Source organism: Syngnathus acus, chromosome 8 (assembly GCF_901709675.1).
Source record: "Syngnathus acus chromosome 8, fSynAcu1.2, whole genome shotgun sequence".
Taxonomy (NCBI): domain Eukaryota; kingdom Metazoa; phylum Chordata; class Actinopteri; order Syngnathiformes; family Syngnathidae; genus Syngnathus; species Syngnathus acus.
In genome coordinates this window covers 3,015,934-3,037,649 of record NC_051093.1, presented here as the reverse complement: position 1 = coordinate 3,037,649, position 21,716 = coordinate 3,015,934, and the positions used below count along the sequence as shown (strand labels likewise).

Genomic DNA, 21,716 nt, shown 5'->3' with positions numbered 1-21,716 from the left:
CGCTTGAGTTGCTCATCAAATGTGCTTGATCACAACAGTAGACAGTTTAGAGAAGATGATATCGCGTAAATAATGCGGTCATGCTTTGATTGGATAATATGTAAACATTCACAAAGCAGGAGGAGGAACCGAAGAGCTAATTGGAGGCAGGAGTTGGCCAATTTTTGTAAGTAGAAAGATTTTATTTTTGATTGGTGACTAAAAAATAGAATATTTTGGTAGTTTATCAATTCGTGTGAATGTGAATTGTTTGTAATTATTCGCTCACTCCCTAAATCACTAGGAATTTTGAACACAGCCAAACATTTTGTTGCAACAGACCACACCCAAACACAACAAAGTTATCATTTCAGCTCTTTATTGTCGAGTTTGTTCACGACAACGTTGATGTCAGCGAGACATGAAAGACGAGGTATTGGAGGACGAGGTGACCACCTTGCCGTCTACCACCTTCTCTACCACCGTCACCACGCGCTTGCTCGAGCTTGAGGATGTCGAGCCGGCGGAAGCACTGCGAACCAATCAGGACAGACGTGAGGGCCACGGGCAGAAGTACGACGGCAACGGTGAGCTTACGTGACTCACCTGGTGACGGTCTCGCCCTCCAGCAGGCGGCGATACTCTGCAATCTCCATCTCTAGACGCGTCTTGAGGTCCAGGAGCATTTGGTATTCCTGACGTTGGCGCTCCAAGTCAGCCCGCAGCTGAGTCAGCTGCTCCTCCAGCGAGGACACCTGCAAGACGGGAGAATGCGTTACACGTGCTTCCCGGCCTGACGCTTCTGGCCTGCCACTTCTGGCTCACCTGCATCTGGAAGCTTGACAGCATCACGGAGTACCGATTCTGCGTCTCGGCCAGCGTTCCCTCCAGCGAGGCTTTCTGAGGAAATGAACACCACAAACGCTCAGAAGAAGCTTCTGAAATCATCTACATGTCGTAAAAGCTTGAGCAGCAAATCTGTCATTGTTCTGTCCCGCGTGTCTCGACAGTGTACATATGTAGCTTCCTGTTAGACAAGCCCGCATAGACTCTAATGGTACCAATTACGAATCAAGTTAAGATGAACTCAAGCACCCATCTGAAACTGTCCCAGCAGTTTGGTGAGCTGAGGGACAGCCGGACTTTGAGTTGTGAAGCGGTTTACCATGCCCAACATGGACTGCAGTTCAATCTGGAGCGCCTGCATCCTCCGTTTCACTTCGTTGACCTCTGACCTGGACGTCTGCAAGCTCACTGTCTGTGTCTGCACTTCTTTGTTGAGCTCCTCCGTCTGAATATACACACAAACATGATGTGGGCATGCACACACATGCAGACACCACACACACTGGAAATACCGCTCTGCACCTTGGCGTTGAACCAGGCCTCCAAATCTCTGTTGTTCTTGGCCGTGATGCCCTCGTAATGTTCCCGGATTTCGGCCATCATGGCTGCCAAGTCCTGACCTGGGGCTGCGTCGACCTCCACGTTCACCTGACCGCTCATGTGACTGCGCAACGCCAACAGCTCCTACACACGTAGATTAGCCGTTTGGATAAGAAGAGATGAAGGAAATTCAGAAGGAAGGCACAGAAGAGGGAATTTGCAAAAGACATGAAAGTGTAGATGAAGATGCAGGTCACCTCCTCGTGGTTCTTCTTGAGGAAGACAAGCTCCTCCTTCAGGCCTTCAATCTGCATCTCCAGGTCGGACCTGGTCAGGGTTAGCTCGTCCAAAACCCGACGCAGTCCCGCGATGTCGGCCTCCACCGACAGCCGCATGGCCAGCTCGTTTTCGAACCTGCGGCGGCGGACCAGATGATGACCAACATCCACGGCAGTCTAGAGACGCTCAGGATGCCAACTCACTTAGTTTTGAAGTCTTCTGCCGCCAGTCTTGCGTTGTCGATGCTCAGGTGGACCGCGCCGTTCATCCGGGTGGCATCCAGGATCTGCAGCAACAAACGACTCGGATGTCATTTTTTGCGGTCCAAGTTAACAACGTGGCTGTTCGATGTTTTGATGGTTACCTTGGCGTTCAGGTCGGCGATGGTGGCAAAGTAGGCAGCGTAGTCGCGGCTGGCTGGGCCAACCCGACTGTCCAGGAACTGACGGATCTTCAAGTCCAGCTCCGCATTGGACTTCTCCAGGGAGCGCACCTTTTCCAGGTAGGTGGCCAGCCGGTCGTTCAGGTTCTGCATGGCAAACTTCTCGTTGCCTATCACTGCGTTGTTCCCGGACACGGTGATGGAGGAGTAGCTGCCGCCCATGCCCGCCGATGAGATGCGCACGTTGGAGCCACCCGCGCCCCCGTAAACGCTGCCGGCCCTCAAGGCCTTGATGCCACTGCTGCCCATGGAGGAGCCGGTGTACATTTCGCGCTCGGCCTGGAATGACATGGCGGAAATGCGGGAGTTGGAGGCGTTCATGGTGGTGTGCTGATGCTCGATGGAGAGTGACGAGTGGGCGCGTACCGCTGGCTTTTAAAGAGTCTCTCTGTCAATTGTGTATGTGTCAGTCTGTCAATCTGGTATGTGGGTGTGGTGGGGGCCGGAGTGGAGGAGAAGGGGGGGTCACCATTGACACCAACTTGGAGGAGGGAATGTCACTGCTGAGGAATGAAAACCAGCAAGTCCGACTGGACGCACGCCACTTTTGCTTTTTTAAGACAGCACAAGAGAACTTGAGTTGCTCTTTGGACTCTTTCCATCTCTTTCTTTCTGCTTCATCTCTGTTTACAATCTTTTATCAGATCAGATGATCAAGAAAGACAAGATCGTCTTCTTTAGATCGTAGAAGACAATGCTAGTTGGATAAAAGGCAGCACTCCGTTAAAATGGTGGGGCAGGTCGTAAGAAAACAAAGAAGTGCACTTGCAACAGACTAAAATCATCTTGAAACTTATTCACATCTCCGAGATGAAGTCTCCTTCTGCAACGTTGTTTCTCCTCCATTTCTTTGTTGAGGTGTTCTTGGGAATGATTCATGCACATTTCTTGACAGGTTGATCTGCAAGATTGTTGACATGATTTGTCTTCCGATTCAGGATCTGCCACATGGCGTTCCGCAAGGTTCACACCCAAGTCTTTGACTTGTTTTTTCTGTATTCTTGTTCTTTCTGATTGCAAGAATGTACAATGAACTTTAAGTTTATCTGTGTCTCCAAGATATTATTACATTTGTTTTCTTCGTTTTTGGTTTTGTCGAGGCACTTTTGCCTAGAGGTGATTGACAGTAATTTCTTGACGGGTTGATTTGTGAACTCACTGACAGAAGATTCATCTTGTGATTTATGAACCTTCGTGCTGCTGCCGTGCAGTTTATTGCAAGGTTCGCGCCAACGACATTTTCATTTTGAGATTTTTCTCTGCCCTAATCACCGACTTTGGTTGTTGACATGGCCATTGTTTATCTAGCTTAGCCCTGACTTTGAGTCAAGTCCAAACGCCAAGTTTTCCCCTTCTGAACTTTACAACACGATGCGCAGTGTCATTTAGCGCTCGTCAATCATCAATCATCACACTGATGCTTCTGAATGACGCTCAACCTGACCTGTTTCATTCCACACACTTGACTGCATAACAAGTACAATCTATTACAAGCTCTTTCTGGTTTTCACTCTTATTAGGTAACTAATTGAGGAAACCAAAATGTTGGAAACATCTGTCAGTTTGATACACACTGAAGTCAATGTCATTGACATTTGACAAATGACTAAGTCGGTAAGTATGTGAATGTCTAGATTCCAGTAGAGTGGGTTTTATATACATATTTTATTTTTTTCAGTCAGATTGTGATGCAATGTCAATGTAATCTACCAAATACCTTCAAATACCCGATTGCTGGCCAACAACACATGCAATGGTGGTTGTTTTTATTTACCGTATTTTCCGGACTATAAGGCGCACCGGACTATAAGGCGCACCTTCAATAAATGGCCCATTTTAAACCTTTGTCCATGTATAAGGCGCACCGGACTATAAGGCGCAGCATTAATGCAATCACAATATATCATCATCATCGTCGTTTTAAAGTCCGCTTTCCAGGCGCCGCTGGGTTGGACTGGGTTCTCGATATGGCCGTCTCTAGCCATACTGAGAATTTTTGGAGCAAAACTTTTTACAGCCGGATGCCCTTCCTGACGCTAACCCAAAGGGGAAATTGATTTTCTGTCGGGGTTGACTCCCTTAGCCCATTCCTCTCCCGAGGAGCCCACTGGGCAGTGGTACTATTTAACCCATAGTTGGGGGCTGGTTCGTGGGCACCAGGGCGTGTCCACACACCGGTGGGCCTGCGTGCCGCACGTCTAGGGGCCAAACCTCCTCCGAGTCCCTTGTAGTTTAGCCTGGGTCCGTGTTGTACCCAGTTACCATGTGTCGCCGCGTGGAGGCACTACATAGGGCTTGCTGTTAGAGAGGCTATGTACTGGCAGGGAGAGACTTACGCACTCGGCTCTCCCGTTCGCATACTGCTAGCCAGCGGTGAGGGTTGACAGTGAGAAGTGACATGCACTGGACACTCCACCAACACACTAGACGCATCACAACAACCCGACTTGGTGTTATGAAGTCAGACACAATATAATAACTTGAAATAGTGAAACAATAACAATATATCAATAATGTTAATATCACACAACACACAAAATAAACACGTAAAGCTTACTTTAATAAGTACAAAACAAAACAGTCAGATAGATCGGTAAACTTTAAAGTTAAAGATTAAAATAATAACAAATTAACAATTTTATGTAAGTTGAATGAATCTTTTATTAGATGTTTTAAGTTTGTTTTATTGTTGTTATTGTTGTATGAATAAGAAGGGTGATATTGGTGTTTGTGACTGCAGTAAACAGGCCAGGTTGCATCATGTCAGATTTTTAATCCAAATCAAATCATTCTCCATTTTATCTTTTTTATTTCAACTTCAGATGCAACAAATTACTTTATAATCACAAAATAATAATCCATAGTCTTTTTGATTCATGATTCATAGTCTTCAGCGGACCACTTATGATTGATTTTATGACACAATGTTTTGAGACAGTTTAAATTTAGACGTGGGCCGCATTTGGCCCGCGGGCCGGAATTTGGTCCATATATAAGGCGCACCTGACTATAAGGCGCACTGTCGGCTTTTGAGAACATTTGAGGTTTTTAGGTGCGCTTTATAGTCCGGAAAATACGGTATTTCAATTAGATTTTTTTTTAATTAGATGTTTGATTCAACACACCTTGCCAAGGACAGAGAGTGACGTCAGTGTTTTTCTGCCCTCAGATTGGTTGATCAGAGGTAACTTGCTGGGTTGTTTCAACCTGGAAAAGGACGAATTTGCCACTTCCAGAGCAGCAGCTGGCTAGTTGCTGCTGCTCTAGCTAGCTAGCTAGCTAGCTAGCTAGCTATCCAACACAACAACAACCGCACCGCAGAAGGACAAGAACATCCCCTGAGGAGAAAAGGAGGATGAATTTTGTCTAGAACCACCAACGCTGAGTGAGTACAAAAGACAGGTTTTTACATTTTTGTCATGTTATTAGGTACAGATTGATTGTGAACTGCAATATTGTCACGTAGAGGTTTGGAGTTGTATTGGAAAATACAGGTTCAAATATTTTTCTTATTTTTTTTCTGTGTCTGATTTTGTTTTGTGAGTGAAAGGGGGTCAGCACATCTGTGCCAGAATTAGAAGTTCTGTGTTTCCATCTCTCCATGTGGACTGTGTGTGTTGTCTGTGAAGTTTAGCTTGGACTCTCACTTATCCAGTCTTGTATATTTATATAAATGGATAGATGGTGGAAGGACAAAAAAAAAAAACCACCAATGGTGTCAGACTTTTTTTATTGGAGGGGACATAAAGAGGAAGTGTGGTGATGACGTTCTTCCTGCTCCTCATCTGCTGCTTGTGGTGTGGACCTCCTGCACGATGACGACCCGAGAGTTTTTGTTGGTGCTGCATAAGACAAGAACAAAGTGGGACTTTAGTTCTGCTCTGGCTTGGATTTCACAAGCAATTCCCGAGTGGCTCACTTGACGCCCTCTCCGTCTATCAGGCGGCGATACTCTGAAATCTCCATTTCCAGCCGTGTCTTCATGTCCAGAAGCTCGGCGTACTGGATCTTCTGGTTCTCCACTTCAGTCCTGAGCTGCGCCAGCTGCTCTTCCAAAGCCGACACCTGCCTCTGGTAGCCTTGCAACATGGCAGAATAGCGAGCTTGCGTCTCGGCCAGCGTTGCCTCCAGAACCGCTTTCTGCCAGCCCAATCATTTGGTGCAAAGTTAGACAAAGAAAGGCAATTACACCTGTCATCTCGCTGTGCAAACAAACATTCAGCGGAACTGATAACGATCAAGTTTCACATCTACTGGAATTCGTTTGATCTGAAGTCGGAGACTGATCATAACATCTTTGGCTGCTGCAGGATCACCTGGCTGAACTCCGCCTGCAGTTGGATCTGCAGGTTCTGGAAAGTTCTACGCAGTTCGGTCATCTCGCTCTTGGTCGTCTGCAGGTTCACCGTCACTTCTTTGTTGAGCTCGGCGGACTGGACATAAGCTCAGTTTAACGCATGGAGACGACTGCTTTTGGCTCATTACTCACGAGCTTTCAAACTCACCTTGGCCTGGAACCAGTTGTCCAGGTCTCTGCGGTTATTTGCAGCGACATTCTCGTAATGCTCTCGTATTCCAGCCAAGACGGTGGAGAGGTCCTGCTGAGGGGCGGCGTCCACCTCCACGTTGACGTTTCCAGATATCTGGGACCGCAGGGCGATGAGGTCCTATGGACGGCAGTGGTGATTAGAATGACCCCTTGTGTGGCCTTCAATGAATTTTAGGAATCTCCAAGTTTTCACCTCTTCATGGTTCCTCTTCATGTAAATAAGTTCCTCCTGCAGACCCTCCACCTGCATCTCCAAGTCGGTGCGACTTATGGTCAGCTCATCCAGAACCCGCTTCAGGCCAGCCGCATCGGCCTCGGCCACCTGGCGCATACCCAGCTCGTTCTCATACCTGAACATCATCATTGCATTTTCACAATTAGATGTTGGTCATTAGAAAATGTGGAATGAAGGCAACTAGACTGTGTTTAAGATGTTTCAGCCAAAAGGTTTCTTAAATTTTGAAATCCAGATGTTCAATCATTCAAAGTCTTCAGGCTTTTCGAGGCATCACTCACTTGACGCGGAAGTCGTCTGAGGCCAGCTTGGCGTTGTCGATGGCAAGAATCAGGGCGGCGTTGGAACGAGCGCCATTTTGGATCTGAGTGATGACAGGCGATGAGAGTCTCTGGCATTTTTCCATTAAATGAGATAACTACTACTGAGACAAGACAGACCGCCTATACTGGATGCTTTGAACATCTCGAAAGCACGATAAGCGTGCTGTTATTCTTGATCAGTGGGGTAATTTGACATGTACTGTAGAGTTGACCTCACCCCAGCCTGCAGATCTCTGATTCGCGCAAAGAAGGTGGTCCAGTCATGGGTCGCAGGACCACTTTGGCTTGCAAGGAAGTTCTTGATCTTGAGCTCCAGATCTGCATTGGCTGCCTCCAGTCTGCGCACCTTCTCCAGATAGCTCGCCAGCCTGTCGTTCAAGTTCTGCATGGTGAACTTCTCGTTGGCGGAGATGTCGATGGCGCCGTCCAGATTGAAGCCACCTGCGCCGCCCATGGTCGAGCTGATTCTGGAGACGTGGATCCCGGAACCGCCAGCGCCACCATACATGCTGCCGCCTCCGAAGCCAATCTGGGAGATTTTGACCCCAGAACCGCCTGCGCCGCCGTATACGCTGCCGGTGCTCATGTTGGCGCCACCCAAGCTGCTGATGCGGGACGATGACATATAGCTGCGGGTCGTCATGTTGGAGAGTCTGGAGAGACTGAAGACCTGCTAGGACCAAAGAGCCTTTTAAACTTTTGGCAGTAGGGTGGGGCAAAGGGGGGTGGGGCACACCCTGCAGCTGGAATGAACAACATCCTGGTGGGGTTGCGATCTCCCGAGGCCTTAAACAGCCAATTATCATCTCACAGCGCCGGTATGTTTGCACCTCATACCTTTTTAGAGAAGTGGCCCGGAACACACCCTAGGTGACAACCACTACCTCCAACCCACTTGTGAGGTGCCTCCAAGCTGTTTGACTCCAAAATGTTGACTGGTTTTGCTGGTCCAACTAGTGCAAGGAATGAGTTGACAAACCTGAAACGACCACCATCTGATCCAACATTGTTTATTTGATCGATAAAGTGATTGTTTTGATATAATGCACCATCGCCTACGCCGATTGCGGAATCGTAAGAATAAGCAGTTGTACTGTTGATCCAAAAAATAACATCAGTTTGTCACATTTTTTTTTATTGTGATCACATCATTCAGATTCTGAGCTGTCATCTTTGTCGTCGTCTGTGGTCTCCTTGGCGATGGTGGCCAGATGGTGGTGGGCACTACTGACGTCGGAGAAGCTGCAGAAAGTCACATGACAAACACGAATCACATGACAAAGAGGTTTTTAGTTTGTGGGATTCTTATATGACCTTTCCGCCTCCCACCTCTGCATCTCGCTATCAATCAGGCGTCGGTACTCTGCGATCTCCATTTCCAGTCGAGTCTTGATGTCCAGAAGCTCAGAAAACTGGACCTTCTACTTCTCCACTTCGGCTCTGAGCTGAACCAGCTGCTCCTCCAAGCCCTCCACTTGCCTCTGGTAACCTAGCAACATGGCGGCGTGGCGAGATTGTGTCTCGGCCAGCGTTCCCTCCAAAGCCGCTTTCTATTATTCGTTCAATCGAAGCAGTTAGAAACAACAACAAAAAAGATCCGGTGAAGACGAAGTCTGCTGAGAGCTCACCTGACTGAGTTCCGCTTCCAGTTGGATCTGCAGATCCTGGAGAGTTCTTTGCGATTCTCTTGTCTCCCTTTTGGATGTCTGCAGGGTCTCGACGCTCGTCACCACTTCTTTATTGAGCTCAATTGTCTGGATGTTGGCCAGGTTTAGGACAAGAAGAAGCAGAATTATTGTTTACACAGGTAGACACTGAAATTTTACATTCACCTTGGCTTGAAACCAGTCATCCAGGTCTGTGCTGTTCTTGGAGGTGACGTTCTCGTAATGTAGTCGGATTTCGGCCAAGACGGCAGAGAGATCCTTCTGAGGGGCAGCGTTTAACTCTACATTGACCTGTCCGTTCATCTGAGACTGTATGTCGAGGAGGTCCTGTGGATGGCAGAGGTGGTTAGTTGGACTTCCTGTGTGGCCTGTGCTGAGGCTGTTCTCACCTCCTCGTGGTTCATCTTCAGGTGGATCAGTTCCTCCTTCAGAGCCTCCATTTGCATCTCCAAGTCGGAGCGTCAACTCGTCCAGTATTCGTTTCAGACCGCCCAGATCGGCCTCCACCGCCTGGCGCATAGCCAACTCGTTGTTGTACCTCAAGTCAAAGCGAAGCGTAAAAAACGTGTGGCATTATGATCGACGTGTGTGGGACTCACTTGAGCTTGAAGTCGTCAAGCGCCAGTTTGGCGTTATCTATGTCCAGTTGGAGAGACACGTTGGTGCGAGTGGCGTCAAAGATCTACGATAGACAATATTTCACAGAGATGGCAAAGGTTTTCAAATGTTGGGAGTCAACAAAAAATGTCATCAGAAAAATTAATGCTGTTTTAAGTACATTTTATGTTATCCTAAGTACATTGTGGGTGTGGTACGCTGACCTGCTCCTGGAGGTCCCTAATTGGGCCGTTGTAGGCGCTCCAGTCTCTGCTCTCCGGCGTGCTGGCGTTTTCAAGGAAGTTCCTGATCTTCAGCTCGAGCTCCCCATTGGCCGCCTCCAGCTTGCGCACCTTCTCCAAATAGGTCGCCAAGCGACCGTTCAGGTTCTGCATGGCAATCTTATCGCTGTCTGGTACATCCAGGGCATCTGCCAAATCAATGGCGGCACCGGCAGAGGAGAAACACCGAGGGGCGGCCACGCTGGAGATGCGCACCCCTTGGCCTCCAGCGCCGGCGTACACGCTGGGGGCCTGCCGGGAGCCGACACGGCTTCCAGTTGAAAAGCCAAGAGAGCGAGCAAAGGATGTCATGTTCAACAGACAGGGGCTCTGGATGCGCCGCAAGCAACGGAAGCCTTCTTATATCTCGCTTGAGACCCCCTCTGGAATTTAAAGCATTCTATACTTGAACGTGCACCGTCATGCCCGGCCGGCACACGGACAATGAGCACAAAGGAACAATCTGAAGTAAAACTTTGCAATCCCATGCGGGTGGAGGTGCGGACAACATTGACATCATCAGATGCTGGATTTCATCCTGTCTTCATTTGCTGCTTGGGACATTTTCCTGCCTTTAGTTTAGCAAGTCAAATACATGCTCAATTGGATTCAGGTCAGGTGATCCGTCAACTTAGCCATTATACAACATTGGGCTCATTTGCTGGCTCTGCTTGAGGTGGGTCCGTCCAATGAGTTTTGATGTATTTGGCTAAATGTGTGATTGACTAAAGGCTTGAAACTATAGGACATACAAGGACTTACGTACACACTGAGACCCACTCACACATTTATCTGTTCAAATGGATTCACACACAAATGGATGCACACACCTCATGAAGAATTTATGTTGTGGGTGCGGACATTTCTATATAACCTGTCAATCACTTCCCTGAGCTTTTTTGGCATTTTCTTCTCACCTTTTTTGTATCGTATGTTATTTCCTTTGTTTTAATTCTTCTCTTTTAGGACTTTGCTGTTACTCTTGTACAGAAGAGTACGGAAGAGGCCTCTTCCGTACTACGGAAGAGGATTAGGGCCAGTGAAGAAAAAAAAAAGGGGGTGACAGGATTCTGAATTTTTTTTCCTCAGAATTCTGACTTTATTCTGACTTTAAAGTCAGAATTCTGAGAAAAAAAGTCAGAATCCTGTCACCACCCTTTTTTTTTCTTCTTCACTGGCCCTAATCCTCTTTCGTACTTATTGACATATTGACATTTTTTTATTGTGGACATAACTGGCCTTTTGGCACTGTAGATTATGCACTTGTGCACTCTTTGTATCAATAAATCATAAAAAAAGTCATCAATATTTTATTGCTCAAGTGTGTGAAAGACGTGTTAGTCGTGTGATTGACAGGTGATCCGCCCAAGGTGACCCCCCCCCCCCCCCCCCCCCCCCCTTCACTCGCCCGAGTCAAGTTCAAACTTGTTTTGAGAAATATGCGATGATCAAGGTGTGCCATTGTCGTGGCGACGCTGTATGTGCGCAAACCTGCTTCAGTCATTTTAGGAAACCTACCACACCCACACTTGCGGTGTTTTTTTTGTTTTTTTTGTGGTTTGTGTGTACGTGTGTGGAGTGTTGCGGTTATGTTGCAACAATCAGAATTACCCCAGTGTTCAAATACCCACAATGCAATATTCTCACCTGGCGTGTGTTAGTATGTGTGGTTGTGAGTTTAATGTGTGCATGCCAGTATTTATAAATGCGGCCACGAGTGAGTGGTTACGTGTCTTTTTCTTTTTACGTGTGTGCACGAGGGTTGAAATAGTGAAGGAAGTCAATTTTATGATCAATTTTATCTGTGAATATGCTGTGAATGTGAAGGAGTCTTTGAAGGCATCGACAGTAGGCGTAATTGCAGCCAGATTTTGCTTGAGCCTCGTTGAAGGGAGAAACAGTGCCACCCTGTGGCCATTTTCATGTTTGTCACGTGATCTGGTGGGCGCGCAGCCAGAATGTGCTGGCTTGATGGCAGCAGGTTCGCTGACGCACCACAAGTTTCAGAGGTAAACTTGCGAAATTCTCGTTTGTTGGGTTTATAAGAGCAGTCTTCTTTTTTTTAATCAGATAATTATTTCATTCTATTTTAGTCTAACCTGTTTGCACACACAGTTCAACGCTGCAGAGTCGGCCCGTGCAAGAAAGTCAAGTCATGGAAACGTAAGTCCAGTTAACTTTTGATGGTTTTTGATGACTTGCATGATGTTGAACCGCTGAAGTATTTCAGTAAATTATGAGACCAGTAAATTTACTGTGTGAAAAATTTAAAGCGTATTTTGGTGCATTTACAGCATTCATGCAGACGGGCCAGTGTTTCAGTAGGATTGGTGTTTTGAACGTTCTGGCAAATTCCTGCTGGGCTGGGTTGCAGTTTAATATTATTGGTAATATCAACAAAGCATGTTTTCAGTTCATATTTTGTGCCAATTCAGCAGTTATGGCTTTATCACAGAAAAAGAAAACCAATGAAATGACATCTAGAAGATCAACGACCAAACAAATAAATAGATGAAATAAACTTGTTGGGAAGTATTTTGTCAGTGGAATGTTTTTGTCAGTCTGCTAAGTTGTGCGGCTGAAGTGGTGTGAATAGCTTTTAAATACGTACAGAAAGTTGAAATGTTGCTGGCTTAACAAAATGATGCACATACAAGCACACAATAAAAGTGAACATCACAGTGTGACCTGTTCTCATGAGGCTTTATTGACAAGCGCATTCCGTCGCTCTTGAATTTTACTCGTAGAGGAAGGCTTGAGCACAGGGGGCGTAGTTGAGCATCTCGGCAGCCTTGAACCACAAATCTATCTCGCGCTTGGCGTTTTCCACTGTGTCGCTGCCGTGGATCACGTTCCTGGGGAAACATAAATAAATAAATTGTACAGATCCTAGTCTCTCAGCTGGATGACCGGCCATTAGTGGTGTCTTTAGCATTCATGCTAATTAGCATGGATGCTAATACTCAACCTGATGCCAGTCATGATACAGATGGTGAGTGTCTAACGTAAATCTCTAATTCAAATGATGAGTCATGAGTTGTGTGGAAGCTAGTTACCTAGCCAGATGTCACGGCCGCGAGTCACCGATGGAATGACACGTCACAAGCAGTGTGCTTAGCATGGCCGCCCAGCGAGTGCTTACCTGCCGATGTCAATGCACAGGTCTCCTCGGATGCTTCCGGGTTTGGACTCGGCCGGGTTGGTTTCACCCAGCATCATTCGTGCCAGCTTAACAATGCTCCGCCCCTCCCACACCTGTGCAGGACATAGTCATAAGCGCGGTGCCATTTACGACGGCGAGCGCCCGTTCACATGACGCCAACTCAGTACGTTACCATGGCTAGGATGGGTCCGGACGCCATGTACTTGCACAGTCCGGCGTAGAAGGGCGTGTCCTTCAAGTCGGCGTAGTGTGTCTTCATGTGATCCTCAGACGCCTGCCGCACAAAAGCGCCGCAATGTCGGAGTGTCGGCGGAATATGGCGGAATATTGCATACCTGGATCATCTTGCAGGCGACCAGTCTGAAACCTCTGTGCTCGAAGCGCTTGATGATCTCTCCGCACAGGCCTCGCTGGACGCCGTCCGGCTTCACTGCGATGAAAGTTCGCTCCATGTCTGCACGCATGTCATCACTATTATCAGGTGTTTTTCACATTTTGGCACTTAGCAAGGCAGTTCTGATGCTTGGGTTTGAATGTGGTTGCTCTCCTGTGTGGTGTTTGCATGTTCTAACCCTGGTGACCTCTCGTAGACAATACGAGATTGAGAAATAATGAAAGTGCCCGCCACACATCGCCTGCCCCAGCTGCCTATCGGAACATACCAACACCAGCCCCGCCCTCCCTGATGCTAACTTTAGCGTCAGCTGCCTGTGGATCATGTGACGAAGGGGAGAAGTGACAGCTGACATGATTGGACAGTTAACCCTGTCCGCCATGACCCTCCTCATTCAAGCGACCATTCACACCAATATAAAAATAAATGACAACTTTCAATCAAAAACATTCAGGATTTGTATTTAGCTTGCTATTAGCAGGGAGGATGAAAACATAAAGGTCATGTGTCATGGTTTCTTCAAGTTGATCTTTTCCATCCTGTAACGTTTGCCCTTAAAAACGGATGCGAGACAAACAAAGAAAAGCAGGCAAAGGAAGGAAGACTGGACCGTTACCTTGAAGAAGCTCGGAGGTCGGTCAACAGTCGAGAGCTCAGCCGGGACGATGAGCGGCGTGCAAAAACTTTTAAAGGCTGAGGGGGGCAGTGCGGGAGAAGGGAGGGGTCACCGGTCTGGGTTTTCCGATTGGATGAGCATCCTGATGACAGGAATCGCCGCTGACTCGACTTGATTGGTGTTGGTGGAAACAGCTAGCAAAGCTTAATTAGTGGGATTATGTGGCATTGCTGCTGACTTTGCGCCCAATCAAAATAACCTCCAAGCCCGACATCCAAATGGACACACGTGATGCTTGTGACACCCTTCACCCACTTTGACTATTTTTAGCTTCTCATTTCATGCAGTATGAACTGATTTAGAGTACTGTACATGCATGTGTGTGTGTGTCAAATCTGCAAACGTCTTCTTGAAAATGGGACGCAGAGATCGGTCGCAGGTCAGCATTTATTTTTGTAGCTGTAGGAAGGAACATGACAAGATTTTCAAGTGCAGAAAAATCACATTACAAAGACTCCAGTTTGAAAAATATCCCACTTTAAAATTCAAGCGTCAACAGTCCGTCATCCTTCGCTAGCGGACTAGTTTGTTAGCTAGCCCGCTGCGTTCTTCAAACAGGTGTTAAGGTGGCTCGGCTAGCTAGCTAACTCCCTGCCGCCGCCGCGTCCAATCGACCCAAAGCCGACAAAGCAAAAACCAAGCGGGACGCTTTTACGTAAAATAGATTCTGCGTGGGTTTCGTCTATTTACACCGCGGCTATTTACACAAACGTCCCCGCCTGAGTGATAAAAGTAGCAAAGTGACAAGTAGTCTTCTCCAAAGCCTGGAATGAGCACTTTGAAAGCAATCAGCCCCACCAAATCAATTGCCGATTGATGAGCGATGCGCATGAGCCAATCTAGCCCCCTAATTTTTTTTGGAAGTGGCCACTTGAACTACACTGCCATTTTGTCTCGGAGTGGACATTTTAGTATCTCGGCATTCTGAGCGACTGTCATCTTGTCACGTTGCTAATAAAAGCATCCGAGGACGACTTGCCGGTCCCGCAAGTGGCGGCCTTAATCGGTGCTTTGCAGTCCTTCAAAGGAAAAGTCCAGCTTCAACCTCACCTGGGGACTCAATATACCTCACTAAACGTGTCGGTCGAGCAAACAGCTTTTGTTTGTCAAAAATAGTGTTGTGCACAACAACTAAAAAAAAACAACAACAATAATCTTAAGAGCAATATTAATCATAATAATGATGAAGTCATCGCACGACAATAGAAGAAGTAAACAAAACCTCGCAGCCCTGAGAGGGTCATCAAAGTGCTTCGTCGGAAAATAGTTGAAACCTTTTTTCCTGGGTGGAGGCGTCCGCTCACGTCACACGGAAGCCAGGAAAGGAAACGAGGAAAGGAAACGAGGAACAAAGGAAAAGAATTGGCACGAAATAAAGAAGTGAGGACGGGGGGGAAGGAAAGAAAGTGACTCATAGACACAAGAATAGAAAGTGAAGAAAGCTAGTAAGGAAGTGAGATTACAAAGTCAGGGAAGGAAGGAAGGAAAGGAAATAAGGAAAGACAAGAAAGTAAGGAAATGAATAGAAGTAAGAAAAGGAAATGAAGGCTGTAAAGAAAGTGAGGAAAGATTTAAGTTTAGCAGGTAGGATGGCAAAGAAGTAGGGGAGGAAATAAGGTAAAGACGTGAAGAAAGGAAGTGATTAGTGTCATTAGCTATTTGTGGGCGGGGCCGAAATGCAAATGAAGGAATAAATGACAGCCAAGCTTGTCCTGATTGGCTGAAGAGGAAGATGAGGAGGTGGGGCCGGTCTTCACCCGTCTTTGCATGTGTCCTACCGTGTCCTCTTGGCATGTCCCCTTCACGTGTTTTTTTCTTCCTTTAGTGGAGGGGGGGGGGGGGGGGGGGGGGGTGAGGTCTATCCGTCTCTGGGTTCGAGTTTGCAGGACAAGTCAAAGAGCAGATTTTGGTTGTCGATGACGTGCAGCTGCCTCACGTACGCTTTCGTCTGCAAATGGGACGGCGACGTCTCCGTATCCATGACTACCGGCAGGAACAAGCACATTTAGCTTCCTATGTACACAATTGTGTGTGTGTTTGTGCATGCGTGTTACCCAGTTGTCCGCTGCGGTATCTGCGGATGCCTCGGACCATTTCAGCCACTTTGTGCTGTGCAAAAGCGGCAATTTAGCAATCAAAAGTTGCAGTGCTTCTTTCTTGGCTGTCCTCAGTGATAAATGAAAGATTGGGATGAGCGTATTTTCTTACCATTTTGTCAAAGTTGACGTGTTGGCCATGAAAAGTTTTACAACTCTCGTGAAGAAAAGTCAAGTCTGCAAAAACAAAGCAGTTGTGTGATTTAGAATTGGTGTGTGTGGTTGTGTGTGTGTGAGAGTGTGTGTGCGTGCCTTTGAGCAGCAGAGGAGTGAAGGGAATGAGCGGTGGCGTAAGACTGGTGATCAGGTCTCTGTAGGACTTGTGGTTTCGAGAAGGATCCTGATGTGGGCAAAACGTCCAAATGTCAAAAGTGGGACATTGTAGTTGTTTTGTAGTTCCAAAACTAAAACTTACAGTGATGCTTTCAAATTGTTGAAACTGTTTGCGGAATTTCCCCGGAAGACCCTGACACACAAAACATGCTCATTAACTCGTCCACAGATGTTAAGTGTGGGTCGGGTTACTTGCGCTTTACCTCCCAGGTGAGCCTCAGCCTGCTGAGTGCCGGGTTGTCCAAGCCCAGCAGCACGGCCAGGAAGGACAGAAGGTCTTGCTGTTGTTTGCAGCTGAAACACACACGAAGAGGAGAAGAAAAATCTGGATGGATGGACGGACAGATGAGGGAGGGAGAGATTGGGGTTGGCGATTTTTGTCTCACAGCGCAGCGATCTTGATGAACTTTCTGAGCAGCTGAATGCGTTTGGGCAGTGAGTGGCACTGCAGCATCTCCGTGGCCACCCAGTGCTGAACCTCGCTGCAGCGCTGTAGTACCAGCTCCAAGTTGAGGGGGCGCCAACGGGACTGCTCGCCGTGGAACACATAACACACAAACTCCACCTGCAGGGAGTTCAAGTTCAGGCGGACGCTAAAGGAGGCCAAGCGTTTCAGGATCTGGCTGGCGCTGACCTCATGCACACAGCTGAAGAGCTCCCAGTCGAAGGCCACCAACTGGTTGGCCACTTCTTCGGCTGACATGTCGTGAAGTTTGCTGTCTCCGGGCGTCCAGTGGATCTCCTCGGGAAGAGGGAGCTGACGGAGCAAGAGTGACATTAAAATTGGGGGGGAAAAAAAAAAAAGCTTCCTCAATTTGTCATGAACATTCCCGGCCTCCAGAGGGCGACGGCAGATGTTGATAATACCACATACTTTGGAGCGGGTACTGACCAGGGAGTCGAGCTCCGAGGGTTGGCAAGTAAACAAATGCGTGTTGACCCCCAGCGTGGTGAAGACGGCTTCGTCGCTTGGCCGGAACACCGCCTTCTCTGCGGGCGCACACGAGCACACGCGTCAGCCTTTCGCTGACACGCGGTGGGCCTACGCGGCGAGCTGGCAGACCTCCGGCCGACGTGACGGCCACCAGGATCAGTTTGCCGGGAAGGAGCGGGCGCTCGTCGCTGTACTGCAGCTTCTCGCGCACCAATGCCAGGATGTCGCCCACACGGCACGACAGCCGGCTTCGGATGGTTACGTAGGAGTGGTCGGGAGTGTAGACCCTGCAGAAGACTGTGTGCGGTGGACATGCCGTTAGCTTAGCGTGCTGATTAGCATGCCGCATTAAGAGCATCGACAGTGGGAATGTCATACTCTCGTCAGAGCCCCTGAACGCCTCCCTGGGCTGCAGGCAGGCGTCGATTCGCCGGAAATGGCGGAAGAGCGGTCGCACTTGCTTCCTGCGGCTCTCCTTTTCCTCGCTGCAACTGACCACACACACACAAAGTCACACTCGTCATTGTGTGTGTGTGTGTGTGTGTGTGTGTGTGTGTGTGTGTGTGTGTGTGTGTGTGTGTGTGTGTGTGTGTGTGAGTGCGTTTGCACGTACGAGCAGTGTAAAATTTGAGTCCAGCGTTCCAGTTTGACGACGTCGTCGACCAGGTCAGGATGTCGACTGAGCTCCTGAAGCGCACACAAGTACAATTCCTGCAAACACACACACTCGTTGGTTGTTGGTCCAGGTGTGTAGTTGTTGTGTAGCCGTGCGGTCACCTTTGGGAATTTGTCTCCCTCCTCCTGCAGGAGTTCTCGGTATGTGTCCAGGTAGCGAAAGGCCACGCTGAGCACGGCCCGCTTCCTGCGGAGGTCGTCTGGCTCCGCCTCCCCGTACGGCCCACTCTGACCGCTCTCTCCTTGCTGCTCCCCCTCCGCTCCCGGCCTCTCTCCTGCCTCACCTGGCCCCTCCCCTACATGCAGACAAAACCTGAGCGTGGCGTCAAGGAAGCAGAAAGGCAAAACAAAATTCCTCCGTGAGCGTTTAGACGTGCGGCGATGCGTGTTTGGTCGGCGCCCCACGCACGCGCGTGCTAGCAGGCGTGTGTGCTCGCGCACATGAAGGATACTGCTGCAGTAGAACTTGCTGAAAGGCGTCGGCCGTAAGAAAGATGGGATGAGTCAACATGAAGTCATCCAGCAACGTCTCTACACACGCACACACACAAACAAAAACATCACATTGGGACCAAATACAAAACAATCGCAACGCAGGAGCCGAAATCCAGCAGCAATCATCGATGCTCACCGTTAGCCTATGAACACCGTTTTGCATTGTTTGTTAGCATTGAGCTAACTGGAGCGTTTCATAAGGCAAAGCTATGTTGCTTAAAATACTATTTTTTTGCTTTGTGTTTGTAGTTTTTGTGTTAACCTCAACTTGAAGTGGTCTTCCACAGTTTGAAGCCTCTTTTGATTGATCGTTCAACTTTTGCCAAACTGCTACTGTAGTTTTTTTTCTTCTGGCGTAGCAGCAACACACTCTCATAGGCAAGTTGGGCTTCATCAATTTAATTATTTTGGATAAATATGATTTTGCACGTCAACACCTCAACTCATTTGAAAACCAAATCTAAATACAAAATGTGGGTCACAAAAAAAAGATGCGCGCATGTGTCAACGTGCACACACGTGCACATATGTGAAAGCCTAACGTACTGCAGTGGGCGTGTTGTGCCAGAGCACCCCCCCCCCCTCTGCAGATGGTTGCCATGGAGACACTAAGACACATGACCACACTGCGTGTGCGCAATGTGAAAGTGATGCGTGAATTTCACTTCTTTCCATAATTTTTGAATGCGCCGACATTTTATCCAGCCCATCAGAAATCCGCAGGAAGTCGTGGAGGCATCTTAGCAAACAAGCCCGCACATTTACTCCCACGCACCCACCATCTTGCACTCTGCGCGTGTGCAAAATTCCTGTAGAAACACGCATGAGCCCACTCCATTATCATAACAGCAGCGATTATGTAAGCACGCACACGTCTCGACAAGTTTGTGGGTTAGCACCGTGACTATTTTTTCCTCTTTTGAATATTAATTCCCGTGAGGAGGAATTAATGTCTTATTAATGGTTTTCATAGATGTACGTCTGGTATGGCGCCTTAAGTGGCTGCCTCCCAGCAGTGTTCTCTTTATTTCCTTCTTTTCTCCTTTTTCTTTCTGTCTTTTTGTCCATTCGGCGATGCTGGTGCCTTCTACCGCACCTCGGTATCTCTTCGGATCGGATGTTTTTTATTTATTTTTTTCTTCTTGGGACCCCGGTCGAGGCCGCTGTTGCTTTTTTTCCTTTGTCTTTTAGCTTTGTTTTTGCTTTGATGGCTTTTATCTTGTGCACTTTCTGACTTTCTTTGTGGCGCCGTTGTGTGGCAGCCTTATGAGAGCCTATTGAGTTGCGCTCATGCCATCTGTGTGTCTTTTGTGTACCCACTCTGTGGTATGGATACTGCTGGGGCCTGAATTTCCCCACCCCTGGGGATCAATAAATATTCAATCAATCAATCAAATGTGACTATATTGGGTGTGCAGTTCCCTCTTTTGGTTTGGATGGCGCCATAATGAAGGTGTAGGTCACCTGCGCAGTTGACCAAGCGTTTTCCCGCCACGCTGTCCAGCACGGCGAACATCAGGTTTTGGGGCGTGTCGGCATGAACGGCGGCACCGCCGCCGCCACTTTCCGCCGCCGGGCTGGCTTCGGAACTCTGCTCGTCGCCGGACAAAGATGGGCTACGTGCGTCGCCGCCAGCCGAGCCGTTGAGCGACGAGCCGGCAGGAGGCCAGGGTGGGGCGTCCTCGCTGTCGGGGCTGCAATGAGTGGGTGGGGTCAAAGGTCATCATATCAGGATCTGGATTCAGAATCACAGTTTTTGTAGGATTGCCACATTCTGCTGAGCTTTTTGTCTTGGCCGCCGCTTTGCTGGAGTCAATTATTTGTCGCGCACCGCTTGGCTAGCTAACAGCCAATCAGAGGGATGGGTTGACTTGGATGTGTTCATGAACTGTGAAGGATGTGACTACTCGGCCACGCTGACTGTGTGAAAGTCATCTTGATTTTGATTCAAGCAAGTGTCAAATAGGACTCTTTCGTCTTGCGTCTCCAGCTTTCTGAAAGGGATCTGAAAACAGTTTGCAAAATCCACAGTTGGGTGCTTTGTGCTCACACTTTTGGTAGTTTTTTTTCGGTTTGGCATGTCGGAAGTCCTCAAAAAAATCAATGATGCAGGTCGTTAGGTTAAAAGTGAAAGTAAATGTTTCCAGCACTGTTATGAGTTACTGTAATGGCATTATCATTTCCATCATGATCATGCTGTTTTCCGTCTATGCTCATAGTGGCTGGCATAGCAAATAAATGCTTTGATGGCTAAGGTACATCCAAGCATGGAAAAAAAAATGGCTCCATGCAAATCTAGTCGCTTTGTGTTCAACTATACAAGACCAGATTTCACATTGAGTTGAATCGAGGTCATTTGAACATGAGCGTCGTCCTAACGTGTTCAACTGAAGTCTTCCGTAATCCTAGCTTGGATTCATATCGCAACTTTCAATGGACTGTTTTTGCTCCCGTGGTGTGAGAGCAAGAATTGACTAATCAGCATTTCAACAGAGGCAGCATGAATGTCTTGTCGTATGTGCACTGATAGCGGCGGCGTGGCAACAACGCACGCATTTCAAATGTGGAATCACAATGACGAGCTGTCATCGTTTGCAGGTTGCTTAGCCGAAGGATGTACGTGACGTCATTGTGCTCCGTACGTTGCGTAACGACGGCAGCCCCCGCAGACCCCCGGCCCCCTCCCTTCTTTCTCCTTCAAACAGCAGCTCACGCGCCCGCGCGCACGCACGCACGCCCAGGCCGCCTACCTGAAGAGCTCGCGGGCCTGCCCCCCCTCCGGGGAGGTCTCCCTGAAGAAGGGGACGACGCGGGACAGGCTAGCCCTCCGCCGCGACGCCGCGGTCCCCCCGCCGGTCTTGTCCGCTCCTCCTCCGCCGCCTCCCGGTCCGGCTCCCGGTCCTCCACCTCCTCCTCCACCTCCTCCGGCTCGGCTAAGCGCGCTCGTCTGCTTCTTTAGGAACTTCTCGAGCGGCTTCATCCCCGCCGGCATGGTGGGGGTGGACAGGACAGGACAGGACAGGACGGGACGGGACGGGTCGGGACGGGGGGCAGGCAGGCAGGTAGCGCGTCTACATCACAGGCGCGCGTCTCTCGCTCGCTCGACGCTTGTCGTCGGTCGGATGCCGCAGCCTCCCTCCGTCAGCCTCCGCCCCCGCCCCAAAGCCCCCGCACGCCCCCCAGTAGCTCGGCTTTGATGACAAGTGCACGTT

At 48.6% G+C, this 21,716-nt stretch overlaps 4 protein-coding genes and 1 pseudogene across 5 annotated transcripts; all 5 read right to left on the bottom strand.

Annotated features, from left to right (window-relative positions):
• Positions 1-341: 341 nt before the first annotated feature.
• Positions 342-2,454, bottom strand: LOC119126289 (keratin, type I cytoskeletal 13-like). Its single transcript, XM_037257468.1, has 8 exons — positions 2,009-2,454; positions 1,848-1,930; positions 1,623-1,779; positions 1,348-1,509; positions 1,145-1,270; positions 805-879; positions 586-734; positions 342-511 (listed from the first exon to the last, which is right to left on the bottom strand). Exons 1-8 carry the CDS (start codon positions 2,405-2,407, stop codon positions 391-393), a joined length of 1,272 nt encoding a protein of 423 aa, XP_037113363.1. The 5' UTR covers positions 2,408-2,454; the 3' UTR covers positions 342-390.
• Positions 2,455-5,799: 3,345 nt separating this feature from the next.
• Positions 5,800-7,868, bottom strand: LOC119126291 (keratin, type I cytoskeletal 13-like). The gene is made up of 7 exons (XM_037257471.1): positions 7,411-7,868; positions 7,152-7,234; positions 6,829-6,985; positions 6,592-6,753; positions 6,403-6,519; positions 6,006-6,226; positions 5,800-5,928 (listed from the first exon to the last, which is right to left on the bottom strand). The coding sequence occupies exons 1-7, from the start codon at positions 7,834-7,836 to the stop codon at positions 5,868-5,870; spliced, it is 1,227 nt and encodes a 408-aa protein (XP_037113366.1). The 5' UTR covers positions 7,837-7,868; the 3' UTR covers positions 5,800-5,867.
• A 441-nt stretch (positions 7,869-8,309) lies between these two features.
• LOC119126293 lies at positions 8,310-10,761 on the bottom strand (annotated as a pseudogene).
• Positions 10,762-12,422: 1,661 nt separating this feature from the next.
• Positions 12,423-14,099, bottom strand: LOC119126307 (nucleoside diphosphate kinase A-like). 2 transcript variants are annotated; one of them, XM_037257496.1, is made up of 5 exons: positions 13,912-14,099; positions 13,237-13,355; positions 13,074-13,175; positions 12,881-12,993; positions 12,449-12,593 (listed from the first exon to the last, which is right to left on the bottom strand). In XM_037257496.1, exons 2-5 carry the CDS (start codon positions 13,351-13,353, stop codon positions 12,476-12,478), a joined length of 450 nt encoding a protein of 149 aa, XP_037113391.1. In that variant the 5' UTR covers positions 13,354-13,355; positions 13,912-14,099; the 3' UTR covers positions 12,449-12,475. The 2 variants fall into 2 exon arrangements, with proteins under 2 accessions (XP_037113390.1, XP_037113391.1); XM_037257495.1 differs by lacking the exon at positions 13,912-14,099 and having other exon boundaries at positions 12,423-12,593; positions 13,237-13,365.
• A 240-nt stretch (positions 14,100-14,339) lies between these two features.
• rapgefl1 (Rap guanine nucleotide exchange factor (GEF)-like 1) lies at positions 14,340-21,670 on the bottom strand. The gene is made up of 16 exons (XM_037257445.1): positions 21,255-21,670; positions 19,969-20,198; positions 18,462-18,540; positions 18,112-18,322; positions 17,948-18,045; positions 17,713-17,825; positions 17,464-17,631; positions 17,293-17,390; positions 17,035-17,157; positions 16,787-16,965; positions 16,604-16,694; positions 16,483-16,533; positions 16,320-16,407; positions 16,180-16,244; positions 16,026-16,080; positions 14,340-15,954 (listed from the first exon to the last, which is right to left on the bottom strand). Exons 1-16 carry the CDS (start codon positions 21,494-21,496, stop codon positions 15,830-15,832), a joined length of 2,016 nt encoding a protein of 671 aa, XP_037113340.1. The 5' UTR covers positions 21,497-21,670; the 3' UTR covers positions 14,340-15,829.
• Between the last annotated feature and the right edge of the window lie 46 nt (positions 21,671-21,716).